This window comes from Bombina bombina, chromosome 5 (genome assembly GCF_027579735.1).
Source record: "Bombina bombina isolate aBomBom1 chromosome 5, aBomBom1.pri, whole genome shotgun sequence".
Lineage (NCBI taxonomy): Eukaryota > Metazoa > Chordata > Amphibia > Anura > Bombinatoridae > Bombina > Bombina bombina.
In genome coordinates, this window is record NC_069503.1 from 1,100,445,403 (window position 1) to 1,100,460,545 (window position 15,143).

Genomic DNA, 15,143 nt, shown 5'->3' on the forward strand with positions numbered 1-15,143 from the left:
GTTAAACACTTTATTAAATATGAATATTGCATATATATGATTTTTCATGCTTTCAGCTACTTGACTGCAAAGGGCTCCAATGCACTTATATATACATATTTTAGACATGTATATGTATGTATCTCTATGTTAAAGCCCTTTGCAGCCTTATTTTTTCTAACACCTAGTACCTCATATCTTTGACCCCTTATACCTTTTTATTACAATTATTTTGTAATATTTTTTAATATTTTTATTAGATAGTGTTATTATTAGTGTAACTGTACTTTTCAATGTATTTTTGATGTGTTTTATGCAACTTGTTGATTGGAACAGCCAATAGATTGTGAGCTCAATCCTATTGGCTGATTGCATCAGCCAATAGGATTTTCCCTACCTTAATTCCGATTGGCTGATAGAATCCTATCAGCCAATCGGAATTGAAGGGACGCTATCTTGGATGACATCATTTAAAGGAACCTTCATTCTTCAGTTGGACTTGGATTGAAGAGGATGCTCTGCGTTGGCTGGATTGAAGATGGACCCGCTCCACTCCGGATGGATGAAGATAGAAGATGCCGCCTGGATGAAGACTTCTGGCCGTCTGGAGGACCTCTTCTGCCCGGATCGTATGAAGACTTCTGCCTCTCTGGAGGTCCACTTGTGCCCGGCTGGGTGAAGACTTCTCAAGGTAGGGTGATCTTCAAGGAGTTAGTGTTAGATTTTATTAAGGGGGGATCGGGTGGGATTTAGAGTAAGGTTGTGTGTGTGGGTGGTGGGTTTTAATGTTGGGGGGTTATTGTATTTTTTTTTTACAGGTAAAAGAGCTGATTACTTTGGGGCAATGGCCCGCAAAAGGCCCTATTAAGGGCTATTTGTAATTTAGTATAGGGTAGGGAATTTTATTATTTTGGGGGCTTTTTTATTTTATTAGGGGATTAGATTAGGTGTAATTAGTTTTAAAAAATTGTAATTATTTTTTTATTTTCTGTAATTTAATGGGGTTTTTTTTCGTACTTTAGCTTATTTAATGTTATTGTAATTAATTGTAGGTAGTTTAGGTAATTAATTTAATGATAGTGTAGTGCTAGGTGTAATTGTAACTTAGGTTAGGATTTATTTTGCAGGTACTTTTGTATTTATTTTAGCTAGATAGCTATTAAATAGTTAATAACTATTTAATAACTATTCTACCTAGTTAAAATAAATACAAACTTGCCTGTAAAATAAAAATAAACCCTAAGCAAGCTACAATGTAACTATTAGTTATATTGTAGCTATCTTAGGGTTTATTTGATAGGTAAGTATTTTGTTTTAAATAGGAATAATTTAGTTAATTGTAGTAATTTTATTAAGAATATTTAAAATTATATTTAAATTAGGGGGGTGTTAGGGTTAGGGTTAGACTTAGGTTTAGGGGTTAATAACTTTATTATAGTGGCGTTGACGTTGGAGGCAGCAGATTAGTGGTTAATAAATTTAATATAGTTGCGGCGACGTTGGGGGGGCAGAGTAGGGGTTAATAAATATAATGTAGGGTTTGGCGATTTTGGGGGCAGTAGATTAGGGGTTCATAAGTATAATGTAGGTGGTAGAGGTGTCCGGAGCGGCAGATTAGGGGTTAATAATATAATGTAGGTGTCGACGATGTCGGGGGTGGCAGATTAGGGGTTAATAAGTGTAAGATTAGGGGTGTTTAGACTCGGGGTTCATGTTAGGGTGTTAGGTGCAGACATAAAATGTATTTCCCCATAGGGAACAATGGGGCTGCGTTAGGAGCTGAACACTGCTTTTTTGCAGGTGTTAGTTTTTTTTCAGTCAGCTCAGCCCCATTGTTTCCTATGGGGAAATCGTGCATGAGCACGTTTAGCCAGCTCACCGCTAACGTAAGCAGCGCTGGTATTGAGGTGAGAGCTAAATTTTGCTCTACGCTCACTTTTTTGTGGCTAACGCCGGGTTTATAAAAAACTGTAATACCAGCATTGTCTTAAGTGAGCGGTGAGAAAAAATGGCTCGTTAACAACGCAAGCCTTACCGACAAAAACTTGTAATCTAGCCGTTTGTTTGCATAGTTAATGAATGATTTCAAGTCACCTACAATTCACCTGAAAATCATCTCTTTGTGAATACAGCCCTAAATACATTTCCACTCAACTTCTAGCCATTGTTGAGTAGAAATTGAACTGTGGTGAGAAGTGAAAGATACTGAGTGAATGTTAAATCAACATTCACTTACTATTGAATGCTGAGCATATAGGTAGAGCAGTGAAATGCGTCGGCTTTAAGATGGAGCATCACCATGAAGGTGGAGCGGAATTGCGTCAGAGTGGAGATGCTGAGAAGAAACGTGGGTGATGGGGAGTGGCATAGGGAGTCAACAGGAGTGCAACTTATATGAGATAAGTAGGGTCATGATCTGGCTGATTTGAGGTCTAACGGTAATACAAAATGAAGGAATCGGAGCCTATGTGTAAACAGAGAAGGCAGATTTGTCAGTATTAATTAAGTAGCATTTTTAATTTAGGTGGGAGAGTTTTGAAGCTATATACATAAAAACTTGAGCAAAAAAGGTAGCTTAAGATATTTTGAGGGCTATTCAGAGTTTTTTGCTTTCAGATATCCTAGTCAGGTTGAAAAGTATGGATGTGTGCTTAAACATTAATTTAAAGGAGTATTGTGGGGAAATAAGAAATGCTCTTTATCCATTAAACAGTTCATTTTTAATAGATATGTACAATATTCCACATATATAGATATGTATGATGAGGTATCCTTGTTATGCACATCTCTACTGCAGGGCATAAGATGAAGAAATGTTTATCATACAGGGGGTTCCTCTTCTGATACGAATACTGGGGACTGCACTGCAGATGGGGAAAGGAGACTTCAGTTCCTGTCCCCAATACTGTCTCTTCCCTGTAGGCCTTGCAAGGTCACACCAGCACCCTCTCATTAGTAGGTTATTGCATTTCTATGCCAATTCCCCCACATTATGTATTTACTGTATTGGGGATAGTGGTCACAAAGGTGCCCCTATCCACTAAAGACAGCATACATCACACATACACCCAATACCCCTCACATGAAAGAGGAGATTGCCCATAATCAAATGAGTTGTCTTATACCCCTTTAAATAGCAGGTGATTGCCATATAAATAGCAATCACCTGTATATTCGGTACAATCACCCGATCTAAAAAAGGGACACTTGCACCCCAAAATATACACTAACACAAGGCAAGAGACCCTCTTTTATAAAGAGGTGAGGTTGTTCTTTTAAAGGAGGGGGTCACATGCCTGGTGATTATCCCCTGACCACTGTGTTAACAATGATAACAGTGGCAGAACTCTCTGGTGGGATTTGAAGAAGGCGGTTGCCACATGCAAACCAAAAAATATTACTGAACTGGAGGGCATTGCTCATGAGGAATTAGCTAAGATTCCCCTGGAACACTGCCAGAAGCTGGTGTCTTGCTATGCATCTCGTTTGCAGCAGGTCATAACAGCAAAAGGATACTCTACTAAGTGCTAAGGATGCTTGACTTGAAGGGGTTGAATAATTTTGAGACTGCAGAATTCATTAAAAGTTGCATTTTCAGTACAATTTGGGGAAATCAGTTGAAGCATTCTATGGGGCCGATTTATCAATGTCTGCCCAACATGATACACTGTAGACTGTAGAAATCGCTGAATGCCGACAGCATACGCTGTTGGAATTTAACATTGCACAAGCAGTACACCAGAATTGCTTGTGCAATGCCGCCCCCTGCAGGTTTGTGGCCAATCAAGAAATGCTCTGTATCCATTAAACAGTTCATTTGTAATAGATAACTTCCATAACCATTTAGATGTGTGTGATGAGGCATCCTTGTTATGCACATCTCTACTGCAGGGCATAAGATGAACAAATTTTTATCATACAAGGGGTTCCTCTTCTGATACTGGGGACATCTGCATTGCAGATGGGGAAAGGCGACTTTAGTTCCTTTCCCCAATACTGTCTCTTCCCTGTAGGCCTTGCGAGGTCACACCAGCACCCTCTCATTAGTAGGTTATTGCATTTTTATGCCAACTCCCCCACATTATGTATTTACTGTATTCGGGATAGTGGTCACAAAGGTGCCCCTATCCACTAAAGACTGTAAACGACACACATACACCCAATATCCCTCACATGAAAGAGGAGATTACCCATAATCAAATGAGTTGTCTCATACCCCTTTAAATAGCAGGTGATTGTCATAGAAATAACCTGTATATTTGATACAATCATCAGAAATATAAAAGGGACCCTTGCAAACCAAATTATGACTTAACAAAAGAAAAGAGACCCTTTTTTTTAAAGAGGTGAGGTTGCTCTTTTTAAAGGAGGGGATCACATGCCTGGTGGTTATCCCCTGACCACTGTGTTAACAATAACAGTGGCAGAACTCTCTGGTGGGATTTGAAGAAGGCGGTTGCCACATGCAAACCAAAGAATATTACTGAACTGGAGGGCATTGCTCATGAGGAATTAGCTAAGATTCCCCTGGAATGCTGCCAGAAGCTGGTGTCTTGCTATGCATCTCGTTTGCAGCAGGTCATAAAAGCAAAAGGATACTCTACTAAGTGCTAAAGATGCTTGACTTGAAGTGGTTGAATAATTTTGAGACTGCAGAATTCATTAAAAGTTGCATTTTCAATTAAATTTTGGGAAATCGGTTGAAGCATTCTATGGGGCTGATTTATCAATATCTGTCCGACATGATACACTGTAGAGTATCATGTCCAACAGACATCGCTGAATGCCGACAGCATACACTGTTGGAATTTAACATTGCACAAGCAGTACACCAGAATTGCTTGTGCAATGCCACCCTCTGCAGGTTTGTGGCCAATTGGCCGGTAGCAGGGGGTGTCAATCAGCCAGATCGTATAGGATCGGGCGGATTGCAGACTACAGCCTCAGAGGCAGTGGACCAGTTATGGAGCAGCGGTCTTTAGACCGCTGCTTCATAACTGCTGTTTCCTACAAGCCTGAAGGCTTGCATAGAAACAGGGGCATCAAGCTCCATTCAAGCTCCATTCCATAGCTACGCTCACTTGCTCTTTTCATGTTCCTCCATGGAAACTTTTAAACTTTGGAATAAAGTTCAGTTTTTATCAAGCATATTCTTTTTTTTTCTTTTATCCTCTTTAAACTCACCAGTAGGATTGCTTGTATAGCACAGACTTTAACTGTGAGCCTGTACCCACTCCGCTCCTCCTCTTTCTTCATGGACCGTGATGTCACTATGGGATTTCCACTCTGACAGCTGATCGGACCGCACGCCAAGAGGGTGAGAGATGCCGAAAGTATCGGCCATTGAGCGCATGAATGTTTACAAGTCTCTGCACCCTGTTTTGATGGGCCTTGTGTAATTAAGTGTACCGCACATGTCGATTAGTCCTAAACAGCGGCGCTGTTTTATGGAGAAGGTAATGGAGGCGATGTGTTCGCAATAGGAGACGATTATGTTGTTTAGGTGGCTCTTTTATACAGTGGCATTTTTAAACTAAGTGAACTGCTTTGGAATTGTAGACACACTGTTATCCCCCCCTTTCCCGTTTCTGAAATTATTATCATTTTGACAAAAAACCTGATTTGCAATGGAGGTTGAATAATTTTGATTACAACTGATCTTCAACAAAAGATAAAGAAAACAAAGTCAACTTGATAATAGAAGTGAATCAGAATATTGTTTTAAATCGCATTCAGAATCCTGAAAATCTGATTTTGGCTTTCATGCCCATTTAACATTTTGAGGGCTTTTTCTGTTAGCAACTAAAGTTGAATTTTTTTATTTTTTTTTTACTATCTTGGCCCAAAAATCATTATCATACTCACAGGTGACCCTTGGCTACCAGGAGATCCAACAAAACCAGGTATCCCTGGAACACCCTGTAAAAATAACAAAAACAATTTGAATTAGTAACTGAGAATACCAATGCAATTCATCGCCAGTGTATTTGTGTTCATTGTCACTCATGTAATTTCATTCATGATATTTTTTGAATGTTGTAGTGCTTTATAATATGTTAATATTTTATTCCCAAACTGATTTTTGTGCAACGCTTCTGTATTATTCAATCTGCATTTCCTATTTCAATCACATGAAAGAGAAACATCATAAAATAAATCACACTGTGTAGACATGACTTGCTGCAGTGTGGAAACTGGTTAGTGTAGGACCAGTCTAATATGGGACACCTTGTAAGTGGTGACTGGCTTAGCAGAATATGATCATATTGTGTGACTAAGATCCCTATTTTATTTAAATTTAAACAGGCAATTGTTTGCAGCATAAATATAAGGCAATATTATTGTGAGATGTTTATCCCAATCTTATTTGAACTATGTAAGTATATTTAGTAGATAGAAGTATATTTGTTTTTGCAGCTCAAATATAAGCCAATATTATTGCGAGATGTTTATCCCAATCTTATTAGAAGCTATGTAAGTATATTTGACAGACAGAAGCATATACAAATATGCCATGAAAGAGTGGATTTAAGTGGTTGGATGTGCACCAATACTTTGTAGTTGTCTTATCATAAAATAAATGTCCTAAAGAGGTTCATCAAAATATTGTTACATTTTTCCTTCTGTTTGTGCAGTTTTAACCATAATATAAAGTTAGTTTTATTGCCAAACAATAAACTGGCAAATTGTAAATAAATGATTTCTCATTCAAATGCATCCATGGACATATATGAAACATTTCTGCCATGCCTTACCTGTTCCCCTTTTTGTCCAGGTTCTCCAAATGCACCTCGATCCCCTTTTCCCCCCTAGATAAATAGAATAAAAAAGTAAATCAACCTAACTCATTCATATGTTATACAATTTTAAAATAATGTTGATTGCTAAACAAAACATTGGCACAGTAGTATTTTGAATGTCAATCTTCCCATCAGGAATCTTGCCTTGGAACGTTGCCAAAATATTGCTGCAATGATGCAGACGGCCATTTTATGACCAGAGTATTGCCATTTATAACAACTAAGCAGTTAAAATAATATAGGCACTCTTATGGGTTAAAACAAAAATCCTTCAGATAACTCTATCAAGATGATACGAGACAACACACCTCCATTTCAAGAGCATTAAAAAACTAATTAAAAACGAATGAATGTCAGAACAATCACTGGGTATCCTTCAAGAGCCATCTTATTCACCAGGATTTCCTCTAGCTAGTTAAGGATCAGGATCTCTAAACTTTAGGGCTGCTAGTTACCTTTGTCCATTAATTTCACAGTCCAAATCTTTACAGTAGAGAGCACCATATTCTTACCAAGCTTTTTATTCATTGGGTATAAAAGGGCTTTATGCTCATTGTTATCTTTTAAATTATGCCTATGGTTAAATCCTGCTCCATTCACTTAATCAAGATTTTAAAAAGCTTTTCCTCACTAATGGTAATAAACCCTGTTGCCTTTCCTAGCAATATGTTTTCCCACTTAAATCTATAATAAGTACCTCACCCAGATATATTTACTTCTACATAAACTATCACCAGCTGCATCAATCCATCAGTCTTCAGGCAGGATCTGGCTGGCCACTGGCATAGGGGGCTGCACCCAGGCTGTTCTATATACCCATATAAATCATTTAAATGCAAGGGTGGGTCACATTATCATCAGGGCTGGTAGACTGTAATTGTCTTCCAAACCTAAAGTTGTCATCTATTGGTTCTATTTTCCAGAATAAAATAAGTTGATTTAGAAGCTAACAGGAAATGAATGTTAGTGCACAACTCTTCTCTGCACTATTCACTGGCTAACAAGGGCCATCTTTAGAAGAGAAGCGTTAAAAAAATTCTACTAAGCATAACAATGTTTTGGGCTAATGTCTGCAACAATTGTGGTCCTTCTGATTTTTTTCACAAAAGCATTCTCTTAACTTCTCCTGGGCTCACTTGTGGGCAATTGCCTGCTCCCGATACTCCATAACCTGTCCGTCTGCTCTGATGAGGCGGACAGACATCGCCAGAAATCAACCCGATCGGGTTGAATCGAATAGGATCGGGTTGATTGACACCCCCGGCTAGCGGCCGATTGGCTGCAAATCTGCAGGGGGCGGCATTGCACCAGCAGTTCACCAGAACTGCTGGTGCAATGATAAATGCTGAGAGTGTATGCTGTCGCAATATCGGATCATGTCCGCTTGCACCTTCTTAAATAGGCCCCAGTGAAGCTTACCAACTCCAACAAGATGGTGTAAAACACTGGTTTGGTTTTTGCAACCCACACATATTGTGGTAACAATAGACATACACATATACGTTTAAAATATATACTTAAATAATTAACAACTGTTTATTTGATGTATTTTTCTTCATGGTTTTAAACAATACATTTAAATAATAATGAATTATGAATAATTACTCAAATGTATAATATTCATAATTTAAGTATCTTTTTAATGTAAAATATTACACTCAACATGGGGTTTGATCACACTCTATTAGCAATTTGCTTGTGATTATTTTTTTCTGGCTAAATTGGTCAGCTTGTTTTTTGAGTATTCACAATGTAAAATGTATTTGTGTGTTAAAAGTACACAGCCACATACAAACACAGACGTTTCAAAAAGTCCTTTTCACATGTTAAGTAATTGTTATCAGGATAGAAACTGTGAAGTCACACGACACTGACATACACAATAACCATTGGACCATTGTGAGATTAACCTATTGCAATCTGAATCCATTCTCTTAACTGATAAACCATCTGAATGTCATTTGTATATATGCATGATGGGCATACTGGGCCTGATAGCTCAATGACTATAGTGTCACTTAATATTTTAAAAGTAATGATTTTATTTGCATTAATTGATTGTAAAGGCAGTGGCACCATTTCTGGTATGGCTTGATCTGAAAACAAAAACAAGACTACGGGTTTCTATTAGAAGGACTTCCTATACTGGATTTTAACTGTTCTGAAATGGTAAACCCTGTGGCTATTTCAGACTGTTTTGCACATATGCAATATAATAATATGTTCACAAAAAGCCTTAGAATATTTTAAAAAATACGGCACCAGAATGCGGCACACAATATGATTGGATGCCCCATTTAGTAAAACAAAAATGCACTCAATAAAAGTAACTTTTTATATCAAAATAAATCTTTGCTATGGCACAAAATTACTAAGTGTTGATGAATGAACATTGCAATAAAAAAGAACATAGTTTAAATTTTAAGCTTGTACCATAAAGTTTACCATCACTTTAAAGGGACAGTCTACACCTTAGTCATCTTAAAGTCTTACCTTAGATTAAGCTACAAATAGTCTTCTGCACCTGTTTCTATATCATGCAGCAGGAATGGTAAAAAAAAAGTTATTTTAAAATGAATATTGTTTCTGGCCAGTGAAATGGCTGCCAAACTCCACCCACCAATGACATCAGGATCTGGGCTGCAACTATGCACTCTGCTGAATAGCAATGACAGTCTGTTAAATCCAGCTAGTAAGCCTTTTGTGATTGGAAGAATATGTAGCCCAGATCGGGATGTCATCAGTGGGTGGTGTAATGCTCGTGGGATATTTCCCTATCAGACAAAACTTGGCCAGTAGTCTTCTTATCCTGGTGTCAAGCGGAAGGATAAGTAAATATCCCTGAACAAAGTGAGTGTAAGAAATTAGGTAGACAGTACTCATGGTAGACAGGGTAGTCCTTCACAGCAATAAGATCAAGGCAGAGAATGGTCAGAGACAGGCAAAGTTCGGCAACAGAAAGGCAATCCAGCAGAAAAGCAGTTCAGGGGTAAACCAATAGAATGGTCAGAAACAGGCAAAGGTCAGCAACAAAAGGTAATCCAGCAGTTTAGCAGTTCAGGGGTAAACCAGGCAGAGTAGTAAAACAGGCAGAGTTCAGCAATGAAAAAGCAATCCAGCAATTCAAGGCTTAAACAGGCAGAGTAGTCAGACAGGCATAAATCAGCAATAATAAGGCAATCGAGCAATTCAAGGGTTAAACAGGTAGAGTAGTCAGACAGGCAGAGTTCAGCAATGATAAGGCAATCTGTCAATTCCAGTGTTAAACAGGCAGAGTTCAGCAATTCAAGAAATAAAGCACCTAGGAGCACACACAGTAACACCTATACTTGGGCAGTGAATGTAAGTTATGCAGATACTTACATAGGCGCCGATTCATACCAAAGAGGAGTTCAAAGGATCCGGCTTGAGAGGGGAATACATGCGCGGCAATTACGTCATTGCCACAAGCTCACAGCAATCGCTGCATCCCTGGCAACAGCCAGAGAGGTGCAAGGAGCGGCGTGACATAGCCCTCCACTCAAGGGTTCCCTCCGGGAACCAGAGTCGGCTTCAAAGAGTGAGCAGCATGGAACTTGGAGACCAAAGATGGAGCATGCACATTATGGGCATGAACCCAGGAACGCTCCGCCACAGAATATCCCTTCCAGTGTATGAGGTATTGGAGCTGTCTGTGCCTGATTCTGGAATCCAGGATTTTGGCAACCTCATACTCTGGTTCGCCATAAATCAGGAGTGGAGGAGGACATCTGAGTCGAGTATACCTACTTGTCACTTCGGGTTTGAGCAAGGAGATGTGAAAGACTTGGTGAATGTGCAAGGTCTTCGGCCAGGCCACTCTGTAGGCAACAGGAGAACTTTATAAGGACTAATATACCGAGGTCCCAATTTGTGTCAAGGTTGACGTAAGTGCATGTGTTGGGTAGAGACTCAGACATGATCACCTGCAACAAAGGCACAAATACTGGCTCGATGATGATCGGGAAACCTCTTATATCTAGAGGTGGTTGAGTGTAACTGAGAGCATATTCGTTGCCAATGGGTAGTGAGGTCAATGAAGCGACGTTCTGCAGCAGGAACTACTGTGGATTGAGTAGAAAGAGGAAAAACACGAGGTTGATAACCAGCTGTGGCCTGGAAGGGAGAGCTTCATAGAGAAGAATGCCAATGAGTGTTCCTTGCCAGTTTAGCTAGGGGTAACAACCCAGACCAATTAGTATGCTGAGAATTAACATATGCACTGAGATAAGCTTCAAGATCCTGATTGGTTATCTCTGTCTGCCCATTAGTCTAGGAGTAATAACCTGAGGACAAAGAAACAGTGGTTCCAAGCAATTTGCAAAAGCTTCTGAAAAAGGTAGAAAAAAAATTGAGGCCCTCTGACAGAGATGATATTTATGGGTATACCATGTAGTCGTACCATGTGTAACAGAAAAACAGTGGACAATTCTTGGGCTGTAGGTAACATTGTTAAAGGTACAAAATGAGCAAGTTTGGAGAACTGATCCACCACCACCCATATGACTGTATGATGGTCAGAAGGAGGAAGGTCAAGCTTTGACATCCTGAGAGTCTGACTTCATGGTAGGCCACCACACATGTTGGGAAAGGAGTTTAAAGGTTCTTGTCAAACCAGGATGACCTGAAAGCTTGCTGTCATGATGAGCCCAGGATAATACAGGAGAGCAAAGGTTTGGTGGAACATAAAGGATCTCAGGAGCCACAGGGGCTTTAGAAGGTTTTCTTGACTGGGCTCGTTGCAGTCTTTGAAGAAGAGAGGGGTTGAGCTGAGCAACCACACAGGAGGGGGGTATGATATGTTCGATAGGAGTTTCAGAAGCATCACTAAACTGAGGAAACTGACGGGAAAGGGCATCAGCCTTTTAATTCTTGGTCCCAGGAAGGTAAGAGACTATAAAATTAAAACGAGAAAATGAGCAGTCTCTAGGTACGTCAGATTCTTGTGATCAGTGAAAATCTGAATGGGGTTGGAGGTACCCTCAAGCCAATGATGCCATTCAGTCAGGGCCATCTTAATGGCTAAGAGTTCAGGATTGCCCACATCGTAACTCCTTTCTGCAGGAGTGAAACGTTTGGAGAAAAAGGCTACCGGGTGCAACTTGGAGGTTAAAGGGTCCCTTTGGGTTAAGACTGCACCAGCTCCTATATCAGAGGCATCAACCTCTAAAGTGAATTACAGGTCAGGATCAGGATGGCGGAGCACAAGAGCAGAACAAAATACTTTTTTTCAGACGAGAGAAAGCACCCACAGCTATAGGAGGCCAATTCTTGAAGTCTCTGTTTCGTTTAGCCAGCTCAGCGAGTGGAGCAATGATTTGGGAGAAGTTCTATATGAACTTGCGATAATAGTTGGAGAACCCCAAGAATCTTTATAGTTCATTTAATGAGGTGGGTTGAGGCCATTCCAGAAGTGCGGTTAGCTTTCTAGGATCCATGGCAAAACCCTCCTTCGAGGTGACATAGCGAAGGAACTGGATCTGAACTTGATCAAACTCACATTTCTCCAGTTTGGCTCCCAGAGAATTGTTTCTGAGGTGAAGAAGTATCTGTTTTACATGCTTGTGATGCTCCTCAAGGGTGGAGGAGAAAATGAGGATGTCATCCAAATAGACGATGACAGTGCAATTAAGGAGGTCACAGAAGACATCATTGACAAATGCTTGGAAGACATCAGGGGCATTACACAACCCAAAAGGCATTACAAAGTATTCGTAATGCCCTGATCTCATGCTGAAGGCAGTCTTCCATTCATGTCCCGGGAAGATACGAATGAGATTCTATGCCCCACGAAGGTCCACGTAAAGTAGTGAGCATTTTGGAGCGAATCATATAGTTCAGTGATCAAAGGAATAGTATAACGATTCTTGATAGTAATGTTGTTTAGGGCTCTGTAATCGATACGGGGTCTGAGACCATCATCATTTTTACTGACAAAAAAGAAACAAGCCCGGCAGGAGAGGAGCAAGGGTGAATAAAGCCTTTATCTAGGTTTTCTTGGATGTATTCCTCTATGGCCTTGGTTTCACCTTTGGAGAGCGGATAAGTCCTCCCTTTAGGAAGTGTGGCTCCAGGAAACAGGTCAATTTTGCAGTTGTAAGGACAGTGAGGTGGGTTGGCAACACATCAGCTGCTTTCTTTTTAAAAACATCTGTAAATTCTGCATATACTGAGGGAAGACTAGAAGGGGTCTGAAGGGACATGATGCAGGGGAGTAACCTTAGCCAGGCAGGAGTGAAAACAGGATTTACCCCAGAGGCCAACTGTCTCTCAGTCCAGTTGAACTGAGGATTGTGAATACGTAGCCAAGGAAGACCAAGGATAACTGATTGTGCATTAGAATGAATGACATTAAACTGTAATTGTTCGGTATGCAGGACTCTCAGTCATGGTTAGGGGTGCTTATTCAAAATGGATTAAATCTGCCATCCAGCGTAGTTATTTTAAGACATTGTTTTTACTGAAGAAGAGGCAACCCTGCATTAATCATGAAACAGTGATCCAGAAAATTTCCAGCTGCCCCTGAATCAAAAAATGCTTGAGTGTGGACAGAATTCTGAAGAAAGGTAAGGGTAACAGGTACCAGGATCCGAGAAGAGTGAGGGGATTTAGTAGTGGCCACACGTAGAGGTACCCCACTGTTATCCTCTAAGCATTGGCTTTTCCAGCAGTGTATCACAATTATTGAGTTGGTGTGAATTAGAACCACAATAGAAACACAGTCTCAATCTCCTTCTTCTCTGTCTTTCAGATTCAGAGGGCTTGAGGGAAGAAAGATCCATGGGTTCCTCTTCAGAGGTAACTAGTGGTGCTGAAGGGGTAGAGGATAGTCTAGAGACTAGACGAGTAGCGGACGAGAGGGAAGGATTCTGCGTGTTCTCTCTCTCTCAGTTTGTCTCTCCTGAAAGCAAGAATCCAGACTGAGACAAAGTGTTATGAAGTCATCCAAGGAAGATGGAACATCACAATAACTGAGCTCGCCCTTGAAACACTCATGAAGGCCTCTCCTGAAGGCCGATTTGAGAGCACTGCCATTCCAACTGGTCTCATGTGCCAAGGTGCGAAACTCAATGGCGTATTGTGCCACAGATCTGTTGCTCTGGTGGAGATCCAAGAAAGAGTACTTGGGTGCCAAATACGGAAGATAATGCAGAAATGAAGGCATCAGCATCATTCAGGAGTTAAGCACTCTGTTCCAAAAGGGAAAGACCAAGGCTAGTGCCTTGTATTTTAATAAAGAAATTATAAAAGTGACCTTTGACTGATGAGACTGGAAGGTGTGAGGATCATTGTGGAAGTATAGTCTGCACTGGTTGAGAAAACCCCTATAGTAGGTAGTACCATCGTACTTGCCAGGCAATGGTATCCGGGGTATACTTCCAATAACAGGGGGGGGGGGGGGAGTTGCAGCACTAGCAGCAGGGCCCGGCTGTGTAACAACAGAAACAGTGTTCTTTTCTGCATACAGGAGAGCATAAATGATATAGCCTCAATTTTAGAATTCACATTCTGCAAGTGTATGGCGTGGGTTCCCAGGGTCTGTCCCTGAAGAGAGACTGCTCTTACTACCTCATTTAGGTCCATGGCCCAAGTATAATGTAATGTCTGTGTGATATTTCCCTATCAGACTAAACTTGGTCAGTAGTCTTCTTATCCCAGCATCAAGTGGAAGGATAAGGAAATATCACAGAACAAAGTGACTGTATGAAATGAGGTAGGCAGTACTCACAGTAGATAGGGTAGTCCTTCACGGCAATAAGATTAAGGCAGAGAATAGTCATGGACAGACAGAGTTTGGCAACAGAAAGGCAATCCAGCAGAATAGCAGTTCAGGGGTAAACCAATAGAAGGGTAAGGAACAGGTAGAGTTCAGCAACAAAAGGCTATCCAGCAATTTAGCAGTTCAGGGGTAGACCAGGCAGAGTAGTCAGACAGGCAGAGTTCAGCAATGATAAGGCAATCCAGCAATTCAAGGGTTAAACAGGCAAAGCAGTCAGACAGGCAGAGTTCATCAATAACAAGGCAATCCAGCAATTCAAGGGTTAAACAGGCAGAGTAGTCAGACAGGCAGAGTTCAGCAATGATAAGGCAATCTGGCAATTCAAGGGTTAAACAGGCAGAGTAGTCAGACAGCCAGAGTTCAGAAATTCAAGAAATAAAGTACCTAGGAGCACACACAGTAACACCTATACTTGGGAAGTGAATGTAAGTTATGCAGGTACTTACATAGGCGTCGATTCATGCCAAGGAGGAGTTCAAAGGATCTGGCTTGAGAGGGGAATAGGCGAGCTGCAATTTCATCATCGCCGCAAGCTCACAGCAACCGCCGTGTCCCTGGCAATAGCC

General features: G+C 40.5%; 1 protein-coding gene across 1 annotated transcript in view; it reads right to left on the bottom strand.

The window, feature by feature from the left end:
* COL22A1 (collagen type XXII alpha 1 chain) overlaps positions 1-15,143 on the bottom strand; it is a 667,744-nt gene that overhangs the window by 113,258 nt on the left and 539,343 nt on the right. Inside the window, exons 48-49 of the mRNA XM_053715381.1 lie at positions 6,735-6,788; positions 5,845-5,898 (exon numbers count right to left, since the gene is read on the bottom strand). Coding sequence (XP_053571356.1) covers positions 5,845-5,898; positions 6,735-6,788 — 108 coding nt within the window. The remainder of the gene's footprint in view (positions 1-5,844; positions 5,899-6,734; positions 6,789-15,143) is intronic.